General features: G+C 42.9%; 1 protein-coding gene across 3 annotated transcripts in view; it reads left to right on the plus strand.

Annotated features, from left to right (window-relative positions):
- The window catches only part of svep1 (sushi, von Willebrand factor type A, EGF and pentraxin domain containing 1), a 283,771-nt gene that overhangs the window by 45,085 nt on the left and 216,718 nt on the right, over positions 1 to 21,968 (plus strand). For all 3 annotated transcript variants that reach the window (XM_060937264.1, XM_060937110.1, XM_060937184.1), the window contains exon 2: positions 14,413 to 14,668. In XM_060937264.1, the coding sequence (XP_060793247.1) occupies positions 14,413 to 14,668 (256 nt within the window). The remainder of the gene's footprint in view (positions 1 to 14,412; positions 14,669 to 21,968) is intronic.

Genomic DNA, 21,968 nt, shown 5'->3' on the forward strand with positions numbered 1-21,968 from the left:
GCCAAGAAATAAGGCTATGTTAATAAAATAAAAATTAAAAAAAAAAGGCTGCTTCAAATTCTGACCAAGCATGAGGTATGTTCCATTTAGGAATTTTTTGAACATGAGATATCCACAAATGAAAGATACAAAAACTCTCTCATGAGACATGAAAGACTTTTTTCTTCTTTCCATTCCGTCCATTCTTTTTCACATCTTATTGTAGTGATTCTTGCGCAGAGGTTTCATCATTCAGAACAACTTTGGCTAAAGACACTTAACTCTGAGAGCAGATCAACAGTCTCTTTGTAAGTTCTGAAGTAAATCAAGACAAAACTTGTGCAATTGTTGTGTTTTATCATGAATCTGGAATGGTGACGCTTTGCTTAGCATGTGGTGGCAGGCAGGAAGTAGATGATTGGATAAAGGATAATCTCCGTGTTAGCAGGTGTGAAGGCTACAAGATCAAATACACAGCATGGCTCTGAATGAAGCTGTGCAGGAAAATAGTCAGAACACACCCCAGGCATGTAGCTAATGATTCCTGGTCCTGAGATCCTGCCATCTTGATGGTAGAATATTGGCAAAGATTTGGCTTCCACTGTGCAGATGACAGGAATTAGTTCTCTCTCTGTTTCGATTGTGATGTGATTCACACCTTCTTTAATGCCAACTTAAATGCAAATACATCAAGCTGAAACATAACCAAAGTGTTTGTTGACCAAATACTGAATTTCACTGAACCAGAGACAGCTTAGCCAACATGGAATCCTCCAGACAGTCCCTCATGTAAACAAGTGATGAGAGAACTTGCGTGTTTAACTCCACTAGATGCTGCAGCTGAATTGAAAAGGCTCATGCACTACTGAAAGGCCATGGCACTGCAATTAGCTCACATGCAAAGCCTGCCTTGTATCTGGCACAGGAGAATGTGATCTCATCCTTTTTCAGGAGAAGCAAGGCCTCAAAGTCTACAAGGCTTGAGAAACATCAGACCAATCACAGAGAACTACAGTACCTGTAAACAAGGAATCCAAGCTGTCATAAGGGCATGACCAGTTTTCAGCCCTAATGTTACAAGTGTTTAAACTCTCATGGGGAAATCATGGCCTAATGGTTAGATCAGCAGCTTTGGGACCAAAAGGTTACTGGTTTGATTCCCTGGACCAGTAGGAATGGCTGAAGTGCCCTTGAGCAAGGCGCCTAACCCCCTACTGTTCTCCAGGCTGCCCTTGGTATGTTGTACTCTCTGGATAAGAGAGTCTGCTAAATGCCTGAAATGTAACCTCAATGTGGGCTTTGTTTAGAGCAAACCAGGAATTATAAGTGGTGTCTATGTTGGGGGTCAAAACATGGGCATGGGGAAAAATGAAGAGAAACTAGAACAAATAATCACAGTGCAAATACATGATAAAATTTTGCAAAGGTAGCATGACAGAAAAGGATATAAACAAGACTGTCAATGATGGTGTAGCTCACTCTGGCCCAAGTCTGGGTAGAAGTTATATGCACCCTAGGTGAAGAATTGAGAGAAAAGAAGCAATTTTTGTAAAATATGGACAACTCCAGACGGACGATGGACAACACACAATGATATAAGGCCATCACCAGTCGGCTGGATGAACTAATAAGCAAGTTAATAAATGACAAAACACAGGTGAGCACAACAGGGTAACAAACCAATGACAGGGCAGAGACAGGACCAAAACAGAATCAAAGACACATGGCAATGTAAATAAAAACACATGATGTGGCACAGTTCTAGATACGCTGGCAATGCTGAGTAAAAAAAAAAAAAGGCCAGTGACAAAAACAAGAGTCAAAAAGTTGCTTGGCCTGATGCTATATCTGACCAACCCAGACAACGAACCCACTTGCTGAGTATCAACCAACTTGTTTACGCAACCTGAACATAATAAAATGCTTTGAGATGTTAGTAATGGCTCACAATAAGCCCCCGTTGATGCCATTAATTAGGTTTAATAGATACAGTCACAGCCGTAATGACAATTCGACCTGATCAGGATCGTTACACGGTGGTGGTAGTTCAGGACCAGGATTGAGAAAAGTGTTCGAACTCATCTGGTTCTGCTCAGGAAGGATTTGTAAATGAAGCAATATGTGGGAACAGGTGCATTAGATTAGGAAAAGTTTAAAATGGTTCACAATATGAGGACCAGTATTTGGGAACCACAGTCACAAATACTTTTTTTTTTTTTTGGGGGGGGGGGGAGGGGGGGGGGGAGTTTGTGTGTTTTTGTTTGACCACTATGCGGGCAAAGAAAGGACGAGCTCAGGAACAGTGGTTCACAGCACAGCTGTGCCACCCCATAATTACAAAGGCCTGTGTGTGTGTGTGTGTGTGTGTGTGTGGGGTATGAGCCGTTTGTGTGTAATGTAAGTCTTAATTAGTGTTAGTTAATGTATACTTGGAAAGTATTCATTTTTAAGAACAAAAAACATGCACAGTGTTACACAGGAAGTTGATTTGCATGCAAGCAAACTCTAAATATAAATATACATGAAAGAAAGAAAGAAAGAAAGAAAGAAAGAAAGAAAGAAAGAAAGAAAGAAAGAAAGAAAGAAAGAAAGAAAACCACAGTGTGTGCAATGTTTTAAGTGTTTTCTGTAAGCCCAAAAGAGATTAGCATGTCATGTAGCTCATGTATACCAAAGAGAGCAGTTCGAGTTCTCCTCCAAGTGTGTTTAGCTCTGCTATCATGTTTCCTAAGCAGCAGTTATTAGCTTTGTGTGTCTGAGAGAAATCATGTGCTTGTCCAAACCACTAGATTGATCATCATGAGATGGAGAGACCCAGCTACTGGGTGGGATTGGGAGATGACATAATTGGGAAAACTTTTGTTATAGAAGGAAAGAAAACACAGACAGAACAAAAATGTTCTTCTCTTTACCATCCTTTCAACAGGATTCCTTTGTTAATACAGAAAATCTCTCATGAAAGCTTGGCAGAAGCACATGCAAATAATTACCCTGTTTGCTGTCCACCCTGCCACAAGTATTTAATCAGGATCTCCCCCATTTTGGCAACTCTTCCCGCATCCCACCTCCACCCCATAATTTTACTTCACTCAATGTAAATATCTGGGTTTGCTTTTTCTCCACATTTGGGCTTTTATCTCTCCAGTTTGGACTTGAAGCCACAATCATAACCCTGTATAGAACCTGTAAGCAATTATCAAAAACAAAACACCACTTAAAAAAAATTGCGATACAAATGTTCTACATTGAATGATCCTGATTTTTAATGTTCCAAAAGAATTCAGTTGAATGCATCACAGACAGGCTTGTAGTACTTAAGTCCAACTCGTGCTTTGACTTGGACTTGAGCACTGATGACCTGGACTTGGACTCAGACTCATGCATTAACTGAATTCAGACTCGTAAACTGGAGACGAGGACTCTGATTTTTTCTTTATTTTTTGTAACATGCCATAATAATTTGGCATAAGATATTTATATCTACATTAATTTTTATACTAATTTTGTGCAAGAAAATCCACATTCGCCTGTTCATACGTCATGTTCAGGAACAAACTAACGTTAATGGCACTAAAATGCCTGGAGAGAAGCCCCTAGGATTGTCCACTTTGCTTATACAGACTTCTCGTGCAGTGGGAGAAAATGCACTGCTATGTGTTCCATATGTAGAAGAACTATCGAGGAGATGACAGGGACGACCTCGAACGTCAATCGCCATTTGGTGAGACTCCACCCAGAGAAGGAAGAGACACACTATGTTCATTGCTCTGTTGATAGCAGGGCTTGCTGACTGATGAACTAGCTAGTGTTAACCCTCTCTCATGTTATTTGCCCTGTTGATAGTGGGCGGAGCTTGCTGAGCGATGAACTAGCTAGTATTAACCCTCTCTCATGTTATTTGCCCTGTTGATAGTGGGCGGAGCTTGCTGAGCGATGAACTAGCTAGTATTAACCCTCTCTCATGTTATTTGCCCTGTTGATAGTGGGCGGGGCTTGCTGAGCGATGAACAAGCTTTTTATCTGTAGCCTGTTAACTAAAACGGGGCAGTCGAGCAGGAATGTTAGTCCAACATGGTAGCAGAGACGCTTTCACATAAAGGCAGCAACAGCCATCGTCAAATGGTGCGGATGGAGTCTTGTTCTCGGACTCGGATCAATAGGGGACTCAACTCGAAATTTTCATTAATGACTTAGACTTGACTCGGACTTGAACACTAGGGACTCGAGACTGGACTCGGACTCGAGGTTTAGTGACTCGACTACAACGCTGGTCACAGGAATGCCGAACGCTTCAGATAATGTATGACTATGTAGCACATCACCTTTTGAGTCACTTGTTTTGTCTATACACACGTGTTTTGATGTATTTTTTGTGATCTCCCTCAGCCACAGTTTGTGTCTTACCACTTTGACTGTCTTTATTCCCACTTATTCGCATTGCCAGCTATTGACTCACTTCCAAACAGTAAACCTCAGCAGTAGAAGCATATATACTGGGTATAGTCTGTGTCTTTGAGCTACTGTCTCATAAATTGCCTCAATCGCACCTTTTTTGAACGTGTGGGCTCACTCCCATGGGGCCCAGCCGCACTGACATCACTGCGGTGAAAGTGTACGTCTTCTTGTGTGTGTGTGTGTGTGTGTGTGTGTGCGTGTGAGGGGAGGAGGGGGGAATATGGTCAGGTCTTGGGCTTACTGTCCTTGAAATGAATCCAGTTACAGGGTAACAACCATAGTGGCTTTTTCCTTCTCCTTCTCCTTTTCTCTTTCTCATACTGTTTCACATTTTAAATGTTGTCTCAGCCACTCTCTTATTACCTCCTCCTTTCTGCTTTCTCGTTTCTCGTCTGCTGTCTGTTTCCACCACCCCCTCTTCTATCTTTTGTATTATGGAGGGCTGATAGTCAAGTATTTAATTATTTTCCTTTTATCAAGTGCTAACTTTTGGCCTGTCCTTGTTATTTTTTTCTTCTGTTACTGATTAATGACTTCACACTTGTAACTGAGCATTCAGTCTTAGACTAAAGCAATACATCAGGAAGATTTTGTGCTTCACTGAAACACAAGACATTTTCTCAGCATTGTTCAGCTGTGCCATCTCTCTCTCTCTCTCTCTCTCGCTCTTTCTCTCTATAATGCAGACTTTGTTATAGATTTCTATTTTATGACTTCTACATTATCGAGTCAGTGCAAAAACATTTTAGAGTCGAAATGTTTGTTCATTTTCTCATCTCATTATCTCTAGCCGCTTTATCCTTCTACAGGGTCGCAGGCAAACTGTAGCCTATCCCAGCTGACTATGGGCGAAAGGTGGGGTACACCCTGGACAAGTCGCCAGGTCATCACAGGGCTGACACATAGACACAGACAACCATTCACACTCACACCTACAGTCAATTTAGAGTCACCAGTTAACCTAACCTGCATGTCTTTGGACTGTGGGGGAAACCGGAGCACCCGGAGGAAACCCACGCAGACACGGGGAGAACATGCAAACTCCACACAGAAAGGCCCTCGCCGGCCCCGGGGCTCGAACCCAGGACCTTCTTGCTGTGAGGCGACAGCGCTAACCACTACACCACCGTGCCGCCCCTGTTTGTTCATTTTCCAGCACAAAATTAAATGTTACAAAAAAAAAAAGAGTTTGTATCTGAGCAGTATGTCTGTGAAGATTCTCAGTCATCCAGGTCATAGTAACTGTGGGTGGTAAAAGAGAGCAACTGGACTTGCTTGAAGATTCTTGAAGACGTTTCACCTCTCATCCGAAAGGCTTCTTCAGTTCTGTCTGACTAGTAGGGAGTATCAGGTATTTATCCTCTCATGGATGAAAAGCTCATCTAAGGTGTCGTTGAGTCATCCTGTTGGTGTGGGTCACTGGGGGCTGGATGTGAACGGCCTCGAGAGTCGTTAGGGTGATCAATGGATTGCCCGTTAAGGTGATCAATGGAATGCTGATTCTCTCTGTCCTCTTGTGAATCACTGAAAACAGCTGGGTTTTGGTGTGCATTCAGTTGTCTGGGAAGTGTGCCAAGGACTGCATTGTAGGTAGCTGATAAATGATGTCTTAGGCCCTGTCCACACGGCAACGGATTCAGGTGAATCTGATAAAATTGTTTATTGTTTCGGCCTGGCGTCCACACGGCACCGGCGTTTTGGGTGCCCCAAAATGAAATCTTTTGAGAACGGGTTCCAGAGTGGAAAAATCTGGGAACGGCGCTGTTGTGAAGTCGTCTGGATGAGTAGAACGGATTTGTTTACGATGACGTCACAACCACATGACAATCCCGCCAGCAAAAATAGGGAAAAAAAAGGAACGATCTCACCTCTTCAGATGTTGGTTTAAGTCCGACAATACATTCCTCAAAAAGGGCATAGAAGAACAAAGTAATCCATCAACGTGTAGCATTCAATTTATTCCGGACCATTAAAGAATTCTGGAGGATCTCAGAATGTTGGCGTACCGGCTTCCATCTACCCCCGTTCATTCCTCTCTCTCTCCATCTACCCCCGTTCGTTCCTCTTTCCGCGTCTCCATTCAAAAAACGAGCACGTGATTCAAAGGGACTATAGACCCTTCCCACTGACGTCACCGGAAACCGGAAGTAAACAAACCCTGCGCCATATTGGAAGACCAACAAACTCGTGATTAGGGAGAAATAACGGCAGCGCGCGGAATTTAAACCCACGAGGCACTTGATTCATCATAAACCTACAATGGTAAACTTTTGTGCTGTGTTAGGGTGTTCCAACAAAGCTGATGGGAAAGGTGAAAAGAAGTCTTTCTACAGAATACCAGCTGTGATTGAGACACAAGCAAACCAAGGAGCTTTCTGCCAGGAGACAGAGAATAAGTGCATTACTGAGTGTCTGTGAGCAAAGGAGAGCCTGAACGTTGCAACCTCCCTATTGGCTGTTTATTGGCTGTTTGTAAAAATGTATCAATTGTTGCCCCTCCCACGGGAATCATCGCGGACTCGAGAGACGAGACCTGACGAGTTAGTTCGTTGGTAGCAGAACAAAATGTCTGGACACAAATCGGGTTTTCAGAAAAGGAAAGAAAATAAACGCAGGGTTGAAAATACAAAAAAGGAGGCAGAAAAAGCAAAACGAGTTAAGGTAGGACAAATGGTTACTTTTCTGAGGCAGCCTGCCGTGGCTGCAGGCTTTCAGTTGTGTCATTGAATGGTTACTTTTCTGAGGCAGCCCGCCGTGGCTGCCTGCAGGCTTATTCATTATAGCCCATTTAGTTAAAATAGTTGATATAAAATGTTTATAGTTATACAGTGGTGCTTGAAAGTTTGTGAACACTTAAGAATTTTCTATATTTCTGCATAAATATGACCTAAAACATCATCAGATTTTCACACAAGTCCTAAAAGTAGATAAAGAGAACCCAGTTAAACAAATGAGACAAAAATATTATACTTGGTCATTTATTTATTGAGGAAAATTATCCAATATTACATATCTGTGAGTGGCAAAAGTATGTGAACCTTTGCTTTCAGTATCTGGTGTGACCCCTTTGTGCAGCAATAACTGCAAATAAACATTTCTGGTCACTGTTGATCAGTCCTTAGAGGAATTTTAGCCCATTCCTCCATACAGAACAGCTTCAACTTTGGGATGTTGGTGGGTTTCCTCACATGAACTGCTCACTTCAGGTCCTTCCACAACATTTTGATTGGATCAAGGTCAGTACTTTGACTTGGCCATTCCAAAACATTAACTTTATTCTTCTTTAACCATTCCTTGGTAGAATGACTTATGTGCTTAGGGTCATTGTCTTGCTGCATGACCCACCTTCTCTTCAGATTCAGTTCATGGACAGATGTCCTGACATTTTCCTTTAGAGTTCGCTGGTATAATTCAGAATTCATTGTTCCATCAATGATGACAAGCCGTCCTGGCCCAGATGCAGCAAAACAGACCCAAACCATGATACTACCACCACCATGTTTCACAGATGGGATAAGGTTCTTTTGCTGGAATGCAGTGTTTTCCTTTCTCCAAACATAATGACTTTCATTTAAACTAAAAAGTTCTATTTTGGTCTCATCCGTCAACAAAACATTTTTCCAATATCCTTCTGGCTTGTCCACGTGATCTTTAGCAAACTGCAGACGAGCAGCAATGTTCTTTTTGGAGAGCAGTGGCTTTCTCCTTGCAACCCTGCCATGCACACCATTGTTGTTCAGTGTTCTCCTGATGGTGGACTCATGAACATTAACATTAGCCAATGTGAGAGAGGCCTTCAGTTGCTTAGAAATTACCCTGGGTTCCTTTGTGACCTCACCAACTATTACACCCCTCGCTCTTGGAGTGATCTTTGTTGGTCGACCACTCCTGGGGAGGGGAACAATGGTCTTGAATTTCCTCCATTTGTACACAATCTGTCTGACTGTGGATTGGTGGAGTCCAAACTCTTTCGAGATGGTTTTGTAACCTTTTCCAGCCTGATGAGCATCAACAACGCTTTTTCTGAGGTCCTCAGGAATCTCCTTTGTTCGTGCCATGATACACTTCCACAAACATGTGTTGTGAAGATCAGACTTTGATAGATCCTTGTTCTTTAAATAAAACAGGGTGCCCACTCACACCTGATTGTCATCCCATTGATTGAAAACACCTGACTCTAAGTTCACCTTCAAATTAACTGCTAATCCTAGAGGTTCACATACTTTTGCCACTCACAGATATGTAATATCGGATCATTTTCCTCAATAAATAAATGACCAAGTATAATATTTTTGTCTCATTTGTTTAACTGGGTTCTCTTTATCTACTTTTAGGACTTGTGTGAAAATCTGAAGGTGTTTTAGGTCATATTTATGCAGAAATATAGAAAATTCTAAAGGGTTCACAAACTTTCAAGCACCACTGTAGTTATGTGATGGTTGTCCTCAGTGTTCGAACTATGCCGATATTTTCGGGGGGTCCCTTTTTTCCCTGGGGGGGGGGGTGCTTGCGCTTGTCTCGGAGCACGGATCTCCAAACACGAGAAGCCTATCTTACGCACATATCACGCGGACTTCACACCTCCACACACGCATCGCGTCTGAAGTCATAACTCATCAGGGGAAATCATGTCCGCATTGGCATGTTCAAAAAACAACCTCGTGTCAACAATGATACCACACACAAGAACAAAAAAAAACCAGTCAGGCTACTCAACAACCAACCTGGCAGCAGCAGTCGTTGTCATATCGGTTTATTTTATCTTTTATGTAAACACAACACTTCGGATATGCAAATGCTTCCCGTTACACACGATTGCTATGTCAATAAACATCATTTTGCCAATATTTTAGAGACCCCCCAACATTTCCCAAATCATGTTTTCAAGGGATCTCATGTCTGTTTCAGGGGATCTCGGATCCCCCAAGTACCCCCATAGTTCGAACACTGGTTGTCCTGATTTAGACTGGTGTGTTTTTTTTTGGCGGGGGGTGGGGGGTTGCGCGATATTGCACCCGGGTCCAGATTAGGGCAGAACCGGCCCTGGCTACATTTCAGGTGTAGTTTGTTTTATGTATGTATGTACTTGCATAGATGTGTACTTGGTCTTCCAATATGGCGACTACCGAAATCTCGTGGCACGGTGACGTCATGCGGGAACCCTCTATAGCCATAGGACAGGGAGTGAGAAGGTGTGCTCGTGTGACAGTGACAGGGAAGAACCTAGGCTCATGCTTGCCCTGAATTTCTCTTAAAGTGAAGGCAGAAGAACGTTCAGCGCCTGGCCAGGCTTTCTATGTATTAATTTACATAGACGTTTTAATATTAAATATAAATAAGTGTCTTAGACAATAGATACTATTTTATGCTACTGACTAATAATCAAAACTTTATGTGGCTAATGCTACAGAAGAAGGGGTTTATGCACATGCGTCTACTTCTTCTATTGTTCTGGTGTCTCCGATGGGACTGTCTTACAGCGCACGTAGAGGTGTGGCATGTGTATTGCATCGTTTTCAGCAAGCGTTGCGTTGCCATATGAACCTGATATTTTACTGATCCGTTGCCCATGTGGACGCGATATTTAACCTTCATCCTACCAAGTGGGGTCCATCTGGACCCCGCACCTATATGTTTGTTTGCCATTTTAAAAATATGTGACATACTGCCTCACCGTTTTATGAATTTGTCGGAATTTATGTCTTAATTAAAACACTAAAGCACCGGAAGATCAGCTTTTTGCATTGTGAAGGTATAATTAATTTGTTACTGGGGTCCAACCGGACCCCAGAGTAAAGTTTATCTGTCTTTCATTTTATAATTGAATAGCACACTGAAAGTTAACTTCTTTTATTTCTTTTATGTTCCATAATGAAACTACCAAGGCATTCCTTCTTGGGGTCCGTGTGGACCCCACTGCTGCAATAAGCACAGGCTGCAAAACAAAAGCCCTAAATAATTTTACAATTACTTTTTTGTTTTAAATTCTGTAAGAAAAGACCTAAGTTGTAATCCAGAATGTTTTACAGCTGCATGAGCTGCAAAAATCATGTATATAATGCCAATTTTTTTTGTGGCACTATAATTGCTACATGTATGCTAGTTATTGCAATATTATTGCAATGTTATTGCATTTATAATACATCATTGATATTCAGCCATAGTGGATTTTGTTCTTCAATAAAGTTATGTCTGTTTGCTGCATTGAATTGGTTCTTACTGCACTGATTTCAAGGTATTCCCTCCTGGGGTCCATACGGACCCCGCCTGGTAGTTTGTGTATGTAAAATTGGCTGGTAGGATGAAGGTTAAGTGTGTTCTTTATGCCTTGGGCCCTTTAGTGTATTGCTGTTATTAATACAAGATGTTCTGAACAAAACTTATCTGGTGATTTTGTCTTTATAAGCTTTAATTTTAAAGAAAAGTATTAGGGTCCAAACGGACCCCACATGGTAAGATTAAGGTGTAAAATAGCATGGTAGGATGAGGGTTAAAAAAAAAAATCTCGTTGCCGTTGTCATGTGGATGTAGCCTTAGACCCCCACCTCTGTTCCGTGATGGCTGTTCCAGGTTGACAAAAATGGCTTCTTTAACTCCTCGCTCATACCAACGATCTTCTCTGGCTAAAATGTGTACATTGCAATCCTGAAATGAGTGTCCTTTGTTGTTAAGATAAAGGTAGATAGCAGAGTCCTGGCCTGAGGAACTGGTTCTCCTGTGTTGAGCCATACGCCTGTGAAGCGGTTGTTTTGTTTCCCCAATATACGAGTCTGTGCATTCCTCACTGCACTGAATTGCATACACTATGTTGTCCTGTTTGTGTCTGGCTATTCTGTCCTTAGGGTGGACCAGTTTCTGCTTCAGGGTGTTACTGGGTCTGAAATGTACTGGAATGTTGTGTTTGTAGAAGATCCTCCTGAGTTTCTCGTTATGTTCCTTTTTCTGCTCTTGAAGAAAGACCAGTTGGGATACCCGCAGTTCTGAAGTGCTTTCTTGATGTGATTCTGCTCCTTCTCTTTTCCCTCTACCGTTGTAGGGATGTTTTGAGCCCTGTGTTGCAAGGTCCTAATGACCCCCAGTTTGTGTTCCAGTGGGTGGTGAGAGTCGAAGAGTAGGTACTGGCCTGTGTGTGTGGGTTTCCAGTAGACCTTGATGCTAAGGCTTCTGTCTTGTCTAATGTGTACATCACAATCCAAGAAGGCTAGATTATTCCCACTGACGTCCTCCCGAGTGAAATTGATGTTGAGATCCACTGCATTGATGTGCTTAGAGAAGGCTTCCACTTCATGGGTTTTGATTTTAACCAAGGTGTCATCCACATATCTGAACCAGTGGCTGGGAGCAACTCCTGAAAAAGTGGTCAAAGCTTTATGTTCCACTTCCTCCATGTAAAGATTGGCCACAATAGGGGACACCGGTGAGCCCATAGCGCATCCATGCTTCTGTCTGTAGAAACTTTCATTAAATTGGAAATAAGTGGTAGTCAGGCAGAGGTCAAGCAGGGTGCAAATCTGGTCCGTGGTGAGGTTCGTTCTATCCAGTAAGGTGTTGTCTTGAAGGAGTCATTTTCTAACAGATTCGACTGCTTCTGTGGTGGGATTGCAGGTGAAAATAGAAGTGACATCGTAAGAAACCATGGTTTCATCTGAGTTTAGTTTGAGGTCTGCAACTTTAGTAGCAAAATCTTGGGAGTTTTTGACGTGATGTAGCGTATTCCCAACAAGAGGAGCCAGGATGGTGGCTAGGTGTTTGGCAGTGTTATAGGTGACAGAGTTTATACTGCTGATGATAGGTCTGAGTGGAGCTCCTTCCTTGTGGTCTTTCTTCAAGAGCAGAGAAAGGAACATAATGGACAAGGAGGATAACAGGAACAAACGCAAGAACATTGTCCTTCCCTACATTTCTGGTCTATCTGAGAAACTCAGGAGGATCTTCTACAAACACAACATTCCGGTACATTTCAGACCCAGTAACACCCTGAAGCAGAAACTGGTCCACCCTAAGGACAGAATAGCCAGACACAAACAGGACAACGTAGCGTATGCAATTCAGTGCAGTGAGGAATGAAATGGACTCGTATATTGGGGAAACAAAACAACCGCTTCACAGGAGTATGGTTCAACACAGGAGAACCAGTTCCTCAGGCCAGGACTCTGCTATCTACCTTCATCTTAACAACAAAGGACACTCATTTCAGGATTGCAACGTACGCATTTTAGCCAGGGAGGATCGTTGGCATGAGCGAGGAGTTAAAGAAGCCATACAGAGGTGGGGGTCTAAGACATCATTTATCAGCCACCTACAATGCAGTCCTTGGCACACTTCCCAGACAGCTGAATGCACACCAAAACCCAGCTGTTTTCAGTGACTCACAAGAGGACAGAGAGAATCAGCATTCCATTGATCACCTTAATGGGCAATCCATTGATCACCCTAACAACTCTCGAGGCTGTTCACATCCAGCCCCCAGTGACCCACACCAACAGGATGACTCAACGACACCTTAGATGAGCTTTTCATCCATGAGAGGATAAATACCTGATACTCCCTACTAGTCAGACAGAACTGAAGAAGCCTTTTGGATGAGAGGTGAAATGTCTTCAAGAATCTTCAAGCAAGTCCAGTTGCTCTCTTTTACCACCCACAGTTATCTGAGCAGTATATTCCATAAGAGAGCACTTTTCAGATTAAAAAAGAAAACATAATGGAGGCTACTGGGTTTTGGTGCAAAATTAAGAAGTGAGTGTGACAGTCAAAGTGTCCAGAAGAACTGTGGCTGGTTCTATAAGATGCTCAGTAAAACCTACAGCTCATTTCCTTATAAAACTGCACTGATTGTACCTGAGACTACTTTTTTTTTTAAAGCAAAGGGTTGTCTCACACCAAATATTGTCTTTGTTTAATTTATTATGGCTTACTGATTACTGTTTATAGTATTTTTAAAATGTCGAAACATTTGCACAGCATTCTTTACATGTGCTTAAGACTTTTGCACAGTACACAATACTGTACACACACACACACACACACACACACACACACAGAGTACAAAAGAAGCGTTTGTGGGTTTGGTTGTGTGGTTATGTTCTGCTGGTTTTGCGATTGTTACTGGGTGTTCTTTGAAAGCAATGTGTAAATTTTTATAAGTTGTGTTTTCTTTTCTTGAGATTTAGAACTTTATGAGGTGGCAGAGTGCCAGGCAAAAGTTTGGACACACCTTCTAATTCAGTGTATTTTCTTTATCTTTATTAATTTAAAATCACTTCATGTCTTAAAGTAATGATGGATGTCATTTCTCTTTATTTAGTTGAACGCTTCTTGATATAATATGGATTACTACAGTTGTGGTGCGGAATAGGGCTGTTTACTGTATTTTTATTATTTACTTTTTCCTGTTTGATCTCAAACACATTAAGAAGGCAAGAAACTCGTCCACTAATTACCTTTTGACGAGGCACCTGTTAACTGAAAAGCATTCCAGGTGACTATCTCATGAAGCTGGTTAAGATAATGCCAATAGTGTCCAAAGCATCATCAAGGTAAATGGCGAATACTTTGAAGAATCTAAAATATCAAACACAGTTTGTTTCTTTTAATAATTTTTTAATTTACAGTTGGAATCTAATTCCATATATGTTCCATGTTATTTCATAGTTTTGATGTCTTCAATATTGTTGTACAATGTTGAAAATACAAAATACAAAAAAAAATCTATGAATGAGTAGGGGTGTACAAATTTTTGACTGGTACTGTTTATACATACAGGAGTTGTTCGTTTGGCTTTTCAAAGTGGAAACAGCTGAACTCATTAGTCTGTAACACTCATTAGCCTAAAAAAACAGAAAAAACCCTACACAGGAAACAAGTGAAACAGTAGCCTATACTGAGATCAATGTCTTAATATTGGTACATAGAAATGCGCAACGTGTTATATATTTTGTTTGTTTGTTAATTATTAACCTATGCATATTTCTGCAGCAAATTCTGCGGAACTCACGGGAGAATACCACAAAAGTCATCTTCCTCATCACGGACGGCTACTCAAATGGTGGGGATCCTCGGCCAGTCGCAGCAATGCTTCGCAGGAGTGGTGTCGAGATCTTCACCCTGGGCATCTGGCAGGGAAATATCCGTGAGCTTCATGACATGGCATCACAGCCCAAAGATCAACACTGCTACTTTGTGCATGACTTTGCTGAATTTGAAGCTCTCGCACGCCATGCTCTTCATGAAGGTAAGATATGAGATTACCTGATGATGTAATTGACAATTTGGAGGGGGTTTTTTTTCTTCAGTAAACAGTGATATCACTGAGGATTTCTTCCAAACAAAACTTATTTACCACCACATTTTGATCCACAGGTAGGGGGACACCGAGGGTAGATGTAACACTTTTTGTCTAAGCACCTATAACTTGCAGAATTTTTGCGGTAGAGCACTCAAATTTTGAAACAAAGTCCCTTCATTTGTCTACTACAAATAGGAATTCTTTCAACTTCTCCAGCTATATCACAAAATTCATTATTATTTGATGTCAAATGCAAGGATTGCCATTGTTACAACCAACCCCACTGCTAGGGTATGTTGTAACACAACCTGGGGTAAATTGTAACAGTAAAATTGAAGAATTAAAAGTTGAGACCACACCACAAAATATGCATCCATCCTTGACTTGCAAGTGACATCAAAACAAAGCAAAATAAAAACCCAGATGTTGGCCTTGTTGGTGGAGATACAAATGTGGGGTCAAGCGACATTCCATACAAAACATAGTCACGCGTGCCCAACTCTCTTTGTTTTTCCACTGCTTTAAGGGTTATTTTAGCTATGCCATATCTTTGTGCTGTTTATGGTTGTGGTCACAACAGTACTCATGACCATGGCACGTTCCGATTTTTTAGAATTCTGTCCATGATTTGAAAAGAGGGCGAGGAAACTCTGAGGCTTAGTAGAGAGAGGAGATGAGGAGCTCAGGACACTTTGTCCAATGACCATTTTGTCCAAAGCCTTTTTCATACGCACTATCAATTATTTTATATTTCAGGTATTTGTCAGTCCTGCATGCTGTGGCACGTACACCTGAAGGCACACCTCAGGCTGCGCATGCGCCGAGTGGACTCCAGCATGCACACCTGAACTCAATTAATGAATTGTGTGCACCTATTTAAGGACTGTGCTGATGCACAATCAGTGCGAAGTATTACAATACGTCAGCACACATTACCGAGCCTGTCCTCCCGTGTTTCTGATTTCCTGTTTCCTGATTCCCGTGCCTGTTTCGCATTCTCATTCCCGTTCTCGCTTTGCCTCTGATATCCTGTTTGCACCTCGCCCGACCCTTTGCTTGTTTCACATTTTGGATTTTGCCTGTTGATTTGGACTGTTTGCCTATGTGTATATTTGCTCACTGTAAATAAACTGATACATCTGCACTTACATCCACCTACCTCATACCTGACAGAATACTTTGCCATACAATGGATATAGCAGAAGTTTTTCAGTACGCGATTCCACGCCACTTCCGGGTTTCCCTATCTCAGCCCCTCGCCTCGTATTTCTGGTTGAAGTCTGACTGGAGTCCCCTGGCACCCTACTACGGAATATATCACCCTATGGGATTCAATCTTCAGTGTGACTTCTTCTATGAGGACCTCCAGTAGCCCAAGCCACCAGAACCTATCTGGGTAAGCTTTATCCTAACGTTTATTGCTGGACGAGCATGCAGATGGGTGGATTACCTGATCCGAGTTGAGCACCCATGCCTTTGAAGCTCACAGACTTTTTTTGCAATGCTCAAGTTCATTTTTGAATCTTCGGTAAAGGAGGAACCCCATGAATTAATTTTTTTTTTTTTTTGGGGGGGGGGCAATCCCTCCAGTGGCTGACACAGCAGAAGAGGCCATCACTCCAGAGCTCCCTCCAGTGGCTGACACAGTGGAGGAGGCCGTTACTCCAGAGCTCCCTCCAGTGGCTGACGCAGTAGAGGAGGCCATCACTCCAGAGCTCCCTCCAGTGGCCGATGTAGAGACAGCAGAGGAGGCTGTTGTTCCTGAGCCCCTTCTAGAGGCTGTCTCTCCAGAGCTGGCTTCTCAGCTAGAACCAGCACCTGAATCAATGCCTGAAACAGAGTCTGTATCAGAACCCATGCCGGAACCTGAACCAGTGCCAGCATCTGTTCCTGTTCCACTGCCAGTGCCAGCGTTTGTTCCTGTTCCAGTGCCAGTGCCAGCATATGTTCCTGTTCCAGTGCCAGCGTCTGCTCTAGAGCCAGTGCCAGAGTCAGAGTCAGTGCCAATGCCTGCTCCAGAACCAGAGTCAGTGCCAGTGTCTGCTCCAGAACCAGTGCCAGAGTCAGCGCCAGTGTCTGCTCCAGAACCAGTGTCAGAGCCTGTGCCAGTGTCTACTCCAGAACCTATGCCAGCTCCAGTGCCAGAGCCAGCATCAAAGCCTGTTCCAGAGCCAGTGCCCAGGTCAGCTAGAGCATCACAGCCTATGCCTGAGTTGGCACCTGTGCCAGCTTCAGTGCTGATGCTAGAGTCAAGGCCAGTGCCAGAACCTGAGCCTGTTCCAGAACCTGTGTCAGAGGACGTCAGAGCAATCTCTGCCTCAGCTGGCTATGAAGACATCATTGTTGTCCTGCCACCACCCAGCCATGAAGACGCCATCGTCATCCCGCCATCAGGTCCTAATCAGGACCTAAGCAACACAGTGACAGAGTTCAAGCCCATGCCTGAATCCAGTTCCGAGTCCAAGCCAAGTCCTGAGCTTGAACTAGATCCAAGTCCTGAGTTCGAACTAGAGCCAAGTCCCGAGTCCAAGTTACGTCCAGAGTCCAAGCTACATCCAGAGTTTGAACTAGAGCCAAGTCCTGAGTCCAAGTCATGTCCACAGTCCAAGTCAAGTCCAGAGCTCGAGTCCTCTACTGAGCCCGAATACAGCCTGGAGTCTGAGTTGAAGCTTGCTTCCTGCCCTGAGCTCAAGCCAATTCCAGAACTCCAACCTGAGTCATCTCCAGAACTTGAGCCAGAGTCTAGTCCAGGTCTCAGGCCATCTCCAGAGCCCAAGTCATCTTCAGAGCTTGAGCACAATTCCAGCCCTGAGTTCAAGCCAGATCCAGAGCTCAAGCCTGAGTCATCTCCTGAGCTGGAGCCAGAGTCCAGCCCAAAGCTCAAGTCATCTCCAGAATCCAAATCCAGCCCAGAGCTTGAGTCCACCTTCAGTCCTGGATCCGAACCAAGTCCAGGACCCAAGTCAAGTCCTGAGTCTGAGCATGATTCCAACCCAGAGCCCAAGTCAAATCCTGAGCTCAAGCCCACTCCTAGTCAGAAGTCCAAGCCTTGTCCTAAGCCTGAGCCCGAACCCCCACCGGAGCAGAGTATGATGGATTTTCACTCCTTGAGGGAGCTCTTTGGGAGGGGGTTCTGTCAGTCCTGCATGCTGTGGTGCGTGCACCTGAAGGTGCACCTCGGGCTGTGCGTGCACCAAGTGGACTCCAGCAAGTGCACCGTTAACGATGCGCACCTGAACTCAATTAAGGAACTATGTGTGCACCTATTTAAAGACTGTGCTGATGCACAATCAGTGCGAAGTATTACGATACATCAGTACGCATTACCAAGCCTTTCTTCCCGTGTTTCTGATTTCCTGTTTCCTGGTTCCTGTGCCTGTTTCTCATTCTCATTCCCATTCTCGCTTTGCCTCGGATATCCTGTTTGCGCCTCGCCTGACCCTTTGCCTGTTTCATGTTTTGGATTTTGCCTGTCGATTTGGACTGTTTGCCTGTGTGTATATTTGCTCACTATAAATAAACTGATACTTCTGCACTTACATCCACCTACCTCGTACCTGACAGTATTCCGGTGTTCGCGGACGAAAGCCCTGCGAAAGCGCTGCTTGGTGACTAAAGATTTAACATGATCCAGCTAGCTTTAAAAATTAATAACTTGGCCAACAGAGCTCACAGTGAAGCCAAGTTTTACAGGCACCTCCCTCTAAGCCCCCCTTCGAAAGAGCACAGTCTTGGGTCAGTAGAACCGCGCCTCGGCCCAGGATTCGCGAAAGAAGCCCCCGCGAGAGCGCTGCTCGGTGCCTAAAGATTTAATATGATCCAGCCAGAAACATAGACATACATGGAACAGCCTGCAATGACAAGGGAGTTAACTCATCCCTGGGTCAGCAAGTGGCATGGACCGACATGGTTACCCCCCCCCCCCCCCCCAGTATGCTTTTTAGTGTTGAAGCACACATACTATGGCACTCATTTGCTTTACAAAAATGTGTTTTGCTTCTGTCAAATTCCATTGAGAATTACTCCTTTTTTCGAACAAATACCTGAAATAAAATAATTGATAGTGCGTATGAAAAAGGCTTTTGTCGAAATGTCTTAACGATTGGACGAAATGACCTGTATTTGTACTTGATGGTTGGTAGAAGTGTCTTATCTTCAGAAAAGCCTGACTTTTTTAAATAATATAGGTCAAAACCACACATATCTATCTTCTCTTTGTATTGAATCTTCACTTGACTGTTCAAATCGTGGTAATACTGAGAAAATTCAGCATTATTTATAGACATGCTTTCAGTGCCTGCCATCCTATATCCACCATCATGGTGGACACTCATGATGTAGCACATTTTGATCACATGGTTGCAAGTCATTGATATAAGTTTATTGTGCATGTGCCAACACTTGAGCATCTTCCTGTGGTTCACTAAGAACAAAAGGACCTCATCACTGACAGCTAAATGAAGAACAGTGTCAGTGGTGTGTGTCCTGACATTAGACGAGCTTTCTTAAAGAACATCTGGTAATACCTACTGACACATATGAATGGAACACATAACATATGTGAATGGAAACCTTCATTCAGCAGGGGGTCAGATGCAACTCGTCATAATCAACATAAAATTCCAGGAAGACTTTTGGCAATTAATAAACCAACAAACATGCACACTGTGTTTTTCTTTTAAATGATAAAACATGAACTTGAGTGTGTTATCCATCTAATCAGAGTTGCAGTGGTGACAGATGTATGTAGGTCTACCAGGGGTGCAGTTTTCATGGTCCCAGAACTTGCAATCTACACATCTGATCCACTTTTCTTTGGGCTTGGAATTTCCAAAGGGCTCCATGCACACAATGCAAAAATCTACTGTGTGAGTTGTAATTACAGGGATGGTTGGAACACTTTCTTATGAGATGTTACAACCATCCCCACACCTGTCAGTTATTGTTTAGCTAGCTGTACCAGCAGGGTGGTTTGTTATTAGCATAGATTAAATGCCTCACATCTTACCAAAGAACCTACTCTTTAATTTAATACAAGTTACTTAATTCAAACTCGTACAGTATCAGTATGAATCAAAATATAGACTTGGTGGGGGTGTCATGGCTCAGGTGGATAAGGTGCCATACCATAAATCTGGGGACCCGGGTTCGATTCCAGCCCGAGGTCATTTCCCTGTCTCTCCCACTCATTTCCTGTCTCTACACTGTCCTATCCAATAATAAAAAGGTGAAAAAAGCCCCAAAAAATATAGACTTGGTCCAAAAAATTACATTCTTACCTGAAAATTAGTGTTTTGACTGTAAAATCTATACACTTCTTCACATAGCCATGTAAGTTCACATACAAGGTCATGGAGGGAGTGGTTATACCTGAAATTGATCACATGACTCTTATGTTATCTCTTATTGGTGAAAGTGATGCTCTTACAACTACCGCTTTGTTACAACCATCCCCGGTTTCCTCTACTAAATAAGTGAATATCAGTGATTGTAGATGTGTAAGGAAAAGAAAGTAAAATAACAGGGTTTAAATGCACACTGGGAGAGTTTAATCATTCTGATTATTAAAGAGGGCGGTACGGTGGTGTAGTGGTTAGTGTTGTCGCCTCACAGCAAGAAGGTCCAGGTTCGAGCCCCGTGGCTGGCAAGGGCCTTTCTGTGCGGAATTTGCATGTTGTCCGCGTGGGTTTCCCCCACAGTCCAAAGACATGCAGGTTAGGTTAACTGATGACTCTAAGGCCCTGTCCACACGGCAACGGATTCAGGTGACTCCGATACAATTACTTATCGTTTAGGCCTGGCGTCCACACGGCACCGGCATTTTGGGTGCCCAAAACGCAATCTTTTTGAGAACGGGTTCCAGAGTGGAAAGATCTGGCAACGTTGCCGTTGTGAAGTCGTCTGGATGAGTAGAATGGATTTGTTTACGATGACGTCACAACCACATGACTGTGAGTGCTTCACGCCGGGTAGAAGTGTAACGAACTCGATGTGAGTTGTCAACAAATCCTATAACTTGGTTCATGTAACGCGCTTACAAAATATTTTCACTGTGAATATTTATTGTGTAATGGTGCAAAGTGAGAGAGAGAGAGAGAGAGAGAGAGAGAGAGAGAGAGAGACTCTGCCCTTAGGGCAGAGTCAATCCCGCCAGCAAAAATAGGGGAAAAAAGGAGCGATCTCACCTCTTCAGATGATGGTTTAAGTCCTACAATACATTCCTCAAAAAGGGCGTAGAAGAGCAAATTAATCCATCAACGTGTAGCATTCAATTTATTCCGGACCATTAAAGACGCTGCCTTCCGCGTAGAATTATACGTCATCCTCGCCGCCATATTGGATAGGTCAAAGCGGAGAATAAAAATTAGCTGCGTTTAACTGTACCAACAGGTTTGCCGTCCAAACGAGATCACATGGGATTACCTTTCACAGGTGAGACTGGAAAAATACTTTTCATTGTATTTGGTCATTATAATGTAATTTTACGAACAGATTTTCCTGACTTTGTGGCTAATATGAAGTCTCGCGCATAATAGTTTATGCGCATGCGTCCTTACTTCTTCTATTGTTCTGGTGTCTCCGAAGGGACCGTCTTACAGCGCCCCTAGAGGTGTGGCATGTGTATTGCATCATTTTCAGCAAGCGTTGCGTTGCCATATGGACCTGATATTTTACTGATCGTTGCCCATTTGGACGCGATATATTTTTAAATAACATCTAGTTGCCATTGTCGTGTGGATGTAGCCTAAATTGACTGTGAGTGTGAATGGTTGTCTGTGTCTATGTGTCAGCCCTGTGATGACCTGGCGACTTGTCCAGGGTGTACCCCGCCTTTTGCCCGTAGTCAGCTGGGATAGGCTCCAGCTTGCCTGCGACCCTGTAGAACAGGATAAAGCGGCTAGAGATAATGAGATGAGATGAGATGATGATAATTTCAGTTTAAATATATTAATTACTTAGAAGTAAAACATATTTTTTAAACAGTTATTTGAAAATAAACCTGGCCATGAACAACAGCCCCACATACTGTTCATGGCTTGTTTTGTAGAAAGATTTTTTCGTTTATTCACTTTTTGGACTGAAACAATAACCAGGACACAATAATACAAAATAACCTCTTAATAATACATGTCTGTTTATGAAAATGACAATAAATTAACAGCCAAATATAAACTATACAGTCTATCCAAAAGAAATATATCGGTTCAGTATTTATCACAGCTCAGTATGACAGGTGAGATAGTGT

This window comes from Neoarius graeffei, chromosome 1 (genome assembly GCF_027579695.1).
Source record: "Neoarius graeffei isolate fNeoGra1 chromosome 1, fNeoGra1.pri, whole genome shotgun sequence".
NCBI classification, from domain to species: Eukaryota; Metazoa; Chordata; class Actinopteri; order Siluriformes; family Ariidae; genus Neoarius; species Neoarius graeffei.